At 33.5% G+C, this 6,000-nt stretch overlaps 1 protein-coding gene across 6 annotated transcripts in view; it reads left to right on the forward strand.

Annotated features, from left to right (window-relative positions):
- PAPOLA (poly(A) polymerase alpha) overlaps positions 1-3,226 on the forward strand; it is a 64,844-nt gene extending 61,618 nt beyond the window's left edge. For all 6 annotated transcript variants that reach the window (XM_024231395.3, XM_054530495.2, XM_024231397.3 and 3 more), the window contains one exon: positions 1,069-3,226. In XM_024231395.3, the coding sequence (XP_024087163.1) occupies positions 1,069-1,164 (96 nt within the window). In that variant the 3' untranslated portion in view covers positions 1,165-3,226. The remainder of the gene's footprint in view (positions 1-1,068) is intronic.
- Positions 3,227-6,000: the final 2,774 nt, after the last annotated feature.

The raw sequence follows: 6,000 nt of genomic DNA on the forward strand, positions 1-6,000 counted from the left end.
TTTTAGTTTGCCACATACTCTCGGGAGTTATTTTCATAGTTTTGTCTTACTGAATTTATCCCTATAGTAATTAGTACCCATGGGTATTTGCCTTTTAGATATTTTTAATGAGTGAGTAGAATTTTCTTTCTAATGAAAGGATTCATAGAGCCATAGAGAGAAAAATCACCCAGTTATGTAAGAAGAATGATTATGTTGATTTTAAAAAAATACATTCGTATGTTTGGTAATGTTAGGGACGTACTTATTTCTGGGGAGGTGATAATATTGTGGCTATACCTAACAAAGAGTTCTTATTGTTTTGAGATAAATCTGGAAATATTTATAGATGAAATGATAGGATCTCTAGGATTTGCTTCAGAATAACACAAGGTGAATTGAAAATGGGAGGACAGTGGCTTTGATTTGATAATTGATGAAGCTGGGTAATGAATACATGGGGATCCATTATACAGTGCTCTCTACTTTTGTGTATGTTTGGAATTTTCCATAATAAAACTTTCAAAGATCCATCTCTATTTTTTTAGTGTTAAGGAAAGCTTGTGATTTAATCTAATTAATATGAAAATAATCTACCTAAAATTTAGGATGATTAAATTATTGCTTAGCTGTATAGATTTAATTGTATAATTTACAGTGTCAGAAAATAATAAATTTACTGCTGCTTCTGTGTATAAAAGGAGCTTTAAGTATTCTCCCACTTGGGGGTGCTCCAATACTAGTTAATATTACAGCTATTAGTGTTGTAATAAGTGAATACAGTTTAGCAGTAACTTAAGCATTATATGATAGGTGATTCTTAGAGGAACAATTTAAAAAACTATCTGAAATTACTTAGGAGTTTTTAAAATATACCTATTTGAAAATTCCTTTGTTGAACACATTATTTGTTGAACAAATAATGTGATAGTCATATTTACATTCCATTTTGACAACATTAGAGAGTTTTTAAATTTGTAGTACTTTTCTTCTTATAACGTTTCTTAGGAAGTAAAGCAATGGAAAATACATCTCATTGTTAAATTATGGTGCTTTGAACAATGTTGTGTTCTTTGCTTTCATTCTCAGAAAACATCCAGTACAGACCTTTCTGATATCCCTGCTCTCCCTGCAAATCCTATTCCTGTTATCAAGAATTCAATAAAACTGAGATTGAATCGGTAAAAACAACCTCAGGGGTCCATAAACAATATCTGCCAACTCAACCTGTTGTCTTCAAATGCTAAAAAAGGAGAATGGAGGGTACAAGACTAGACATGACTGAAATGGATTTGGGTTTTTTGGTGACCTCCCTTACTGGGCTAATCAGCACTTGATCGGAAGTCCAGGTTAGTATGTGAAGCCAGGAGTACTATTATTATTGTGTTAGCAACAGTTGCGTTAACTATTTCAAAAATTACTGCCTTTAAAAAAAACAACCTCAAGCTATATTTGTATTCATAATTGACATCTGGATTGGGTTTATGTTTGATGCATTGTTTGGAAAATTTGCAATACAAACTGGCATAAGAATTACTTATTCTGATGATGCACTTTTATGTATTTTTCATTAGAAAGTAGAACTAATTTTAGATTTTCAGCTTGATGGATTTTCAGTTTTTCCTGAAGAATTTTCTTTACCATTAGTCTTCAATTTGGATACCGTTGTGCAGTGGTGTACTGTTATACTTCAGAGAAAGGGTAAGAGTACATCTAGTTCAGTTCCTATGAGGTAGCTGTAACCCTTAAAAATGAAACGTCAACTCTAGGGTACATTTGACATTGAAAGAATAGTTAGGAAATAACTTGGTTTTGATAGGGTCATGATTAAGAAATGATATATTGGTTTTATTTATGGAATTGTTTTATAGTGCATACAAATCAGTGATCAGCCAGCAAATATTTTTCTTTGAGCTTATGAAAGCTCTGTATTCTTTTGCCTTCAATCTGTTGTCTTCAAAACAAACAAACAAAAAAAGCTTCTTGCGCCTTTCCCTCCCCTCTTTTCTTCCTTTTTCTTTTTGCTTGTATGCACAAGGTAGGATTTACTTCGTAAGAAACAAAATGCCAGTATTTTCTTAAGCCATGATGTGAAACCAATGACCCTGTGACCACATGGCACAGAACACTAAATTTTGGTCCCATGGCTGAAACTTGAGGGTGACTAAAAGTAATGCCTGTGAAACATGATATCTATCTGGGGTGGCCATTTGATCTCTAAAAGGAATTTTGTACACTCCACAGAACTCCTATCTATAGTAAAATTGATTTTCAGTTTTAAACGTGGGCAAAAGCATTTTCTCCAAGATTTTAAAACTAATTCTTATTTTTAAATGGTTTACCAAAATTTGTCAGTACATTTTACGTGTAGAAGCATTTTAAAAATCATTTCTAGCAAGCACTTGACATCTAGTCCGCTCTCTACTCCTTTATTTTGTTTTATCAAAAGATTAAGAGCTCCTTTCTTTGAATAAAATAATTTCTCATAATTAAGCAGTAGAAGATCTATCTTTACAAAGTATGAGGGATGCCAGATGTTGATAAACTTACTCTCTCTTAATCTGGACAGTCAACTTAACAGATTTTTCTGATGAGCATGTTTTATGAATCCTCCATTGTGCTCCATTCTATCACATGTGCATTTTTCATGTTAAACTGCAATTACTTAATCTCTTCCCCTGTCCTTCTAAATTAATTTTCTGAAGTTGGAGTGTAGTCTTTTCCCCCTTAGGCTATGCATTAATCGAAGCTTTCTTTTCACCATGACTTTATAATGTCTAGTAAACAATATTTCTACTTCCCACATCTTTGCTTTACACAGTCACCTTGCCCTTCCTTCCACCACCGAAGAAAAAAGATGGTCATACTAACAGGTGAAGTGTACAAGGTGTCTGTGTGTTTTGTGTAGCTTCAGAGTTAGATTGAAATTACCAGGCACAGATTTAGTCTTGTCATTTTGTTTACACATTGGGGAAAACAATTCAGTTTATTAAACGTTTCATGTAACTGCACCCAAGTTTTGCCAAGCTGGAAACTTGGACCTTTTCTGTGTAGTGACTTTTTAATTATAGTTTTCATAACCTGGAGATCAGACTGTTGCTTTCGCATGATGTATGTAGTGTCTCATGACTGGAGTTTTGCTTTGTTTTATAGTATCTGTACTCCTTGTATTTTTCAAGAGCTATTTTGTAAACAGATGATGTATTTCTCCATTGAAAACACAATAAAAAAAAACAGCACAATCTCACAGTTGCCTGATTTCTTTTGACTACTACTTTTTTCCAGTAATTTAATTGGTTCTGTCATAAGTTTATAGTATGATTCTAAGTGAGGATTTGCAAAAGAATTTGATTACATTAGAAAAGATTTGTTTCTGGTTAACTTCAGCCATTGGCAGCAGCCTTGTTATTTATAGCTCAGATAATAATTAGGTGTTTGTTTTTCATATAATTGATTTTTAGGGAGGAAAACATAATATAGTTACTATTAATTCAATTTTAGCTGTTCCATCCTCTGAAGTGTGCTGTGTCTGTAGACACCATACGTTATCTGTATATTTATTCTATGCCTGTAGACAGTGTACTGTCCTTTTCAAAGCATTTAGCACTTTACTGTCAGCAGGTGGCACTGTTGTTTTTCAGTGAATTTAGAATTACAGACCACAACCAACCAGGATTCTATGTTTCTTATTTTACTAAATGCAAATCAGATATTGCTTTTCTTAACCCCCCAGATGCTCAGCATTGAATACTTAACTCATGGTGCAGGAGTGAGCTGCTCTGTGTATTTTGTGATGGTCAGCTCTTGGGTATGGTTATCTTGTGTTTTGAGTGGAGGGATGGACCTCTGTGTCAAAGCCATTATTCTGAAGGACATGTAGTTGTTCATATATCATTTCTAAAATTCTATTTTAAAATTCTAATATAACCTTCCCTATATATAAAAATGGGAATGTGGCTGCACTGTGGGATAACTTTTTAGTAAAAGCAAAATTTAACTTCTGAGACTGTTCAGTAAAAGGGAAAATATTGTAGGAATTACCCTTATCTCCCTTGTTAACACTAAAAGAATTGAACTGGCTGTACTTCCTCTACTTTGATAGTCATGTGGATGCAATTTGTATATCACAGTTTCTGAGTTTTATCATCCACGTGGCCTCTTGGCATTTTCATTCATCTTGCTGAATTAGTAAAATTATAATGGAAAGTTGTGTTTTGTGGCTGTGGGTATATTCTAGAATAAAGTTTTTATTTTTCTAATTAACATTTTTTTTTTTTCCATCACACAGAAAAATGTTTTAGAGCTCTGCATAGTATTAATTCTGGCTGCATTCAAGGTGGCAATAAATGATCAGCAGCTCCAAGTCGTAATGGATATATGAACAGATAAATCATTAATATATACAAACTTGTAGATTGAGTCCTGGAAATACTATTAGTGCACTTAAATGCACTTAAATTATAAAACTATTTACCTGAAGCAGCACTGAGCAATCCTTTGGATATACTTTTACCTGTTTTTATTCTAATAAAAATGACTAGTACAAGGAAAATTAGTTGGTTTTTAGCCTGAATTGTATGTTTTGATTTGATTTTTATTTCTCCACATTATTTTGCTTGTTAGCTTTTCTTCAAACCAGTATCACAAATGGATGCTGTCTTCACTCAGACCTGAATTTGGTAAATGAAATATTATGTTCTGTAATAAATATGACCTTCAGTCATATAGAAACCAGTGGTCTGTTTAATATCTATTTCTCATAGAATGAATTCATTCTTCTTTTTTCTTATCAATTTGAAAATTCTTGTTACATTTTACATAGCTTTTATTGGCACCAAATAAGGAAGATGGTCTCAATGTTTTTGAGCCATGTATTTCAGAAGTGATTGTACTTCATTCTAGATGTGATTTTATATACTTGGGAAATCATTTCAACTTCTTTTCTTCTTTGGAGACATGCTTTTGTCTCAATATTCTGGGAACATCATTACAGCTGATCAAACCACACAAGTATTCTGTTGAAAGGGATGGAATTTTAAGTGCGTTTTTTTCTTTCTTCCCTTCCCAATTCACAGGCCTTTCCTTAAAAGGGTAGGATTAAGACTAGGCTTAAGTTCACATTTCAGAAACTTTACATTTGTGTGAAAGGTTGTGATTTTAGTTATTGTGCTTTTTTCTGCAATTATCTTTTAATATTTTTTCTATTTTAATCCAGCTAAGAGTCACACCTACAAAGGGCACAGTTTTTGTTGACTTTATAGGGTTTATCTGCTGTTTAAAATGTTAACTTTCAAAGTATTCATACTTTAATGTAAATAAGAGTGCAGTCACCTTTTCCTCTGGTCTGGGTATCTTTAAATTCCACCAGTAAGGTGGGAAATGTGTCTATTCAAGTAAAGAACAAGAAGAGTGAGCGAGAGAGACAGAGTGAGAGTGTGTGTGTGTGTGTGTGTGTGTGTGTGTGTATCAAAGGATTATATTTTTTGCTTTGATACTAATAAGGTACAGAATAATGCTTTGTGCCACCAGCTTAGAGTTTTTGTTTGATATATGTTATTTTAATTTTTTAATGGTGAGAATGGATTTATGCTCAGCCCTCCACACTCCCTCTCACTGGGTTGCAGAATTGACTAGGGAAAGCCCAAGGGTGTGCTGGTTTTGTTTTTCATTTTGGAATAAATAGAGTATGGATGCCAGAGAGCTGATTCACCCAGGGCTTGAACTTGGCACTGCCCACTTGGTCTAAGCAGCAGCGTTCCCTTTTCACCTGAGCACAGGTGTCAGAGCATTAAGACATACTACAGCAAAATGCCAAATTTTGCAACAGTGTAAATTCAGTTATGTATTATCAGTCTTAAAATTACGGAGTCTTCCTCAGTAGTCATCGAATAATACTCTTTTTGTCAGTTTGTTTTTCAAACAAGTCAACAGGTTTGTTATGGTAGGTTTTAGTCTTGGGCTGGTTTTAATGTTACTAGTAGTTAAATGATAAAGTCTCATCTCTTTTAATTACTACACATC

This window comes from Pongo abelii, chromosome 15, assembly GCF_028885655.2.
Source record: "Pongo abelii isolate AG06213 chromosome 15, NHGRI_mPonAbe1-v2.0_pri, whole genome shotgun sequence".
NCBI classification, from domain to species: Eukaryota; Metazoa; Chordata; class Mammalia; order Primates; family Hominidae; genus Pongo; species Pongo abelii.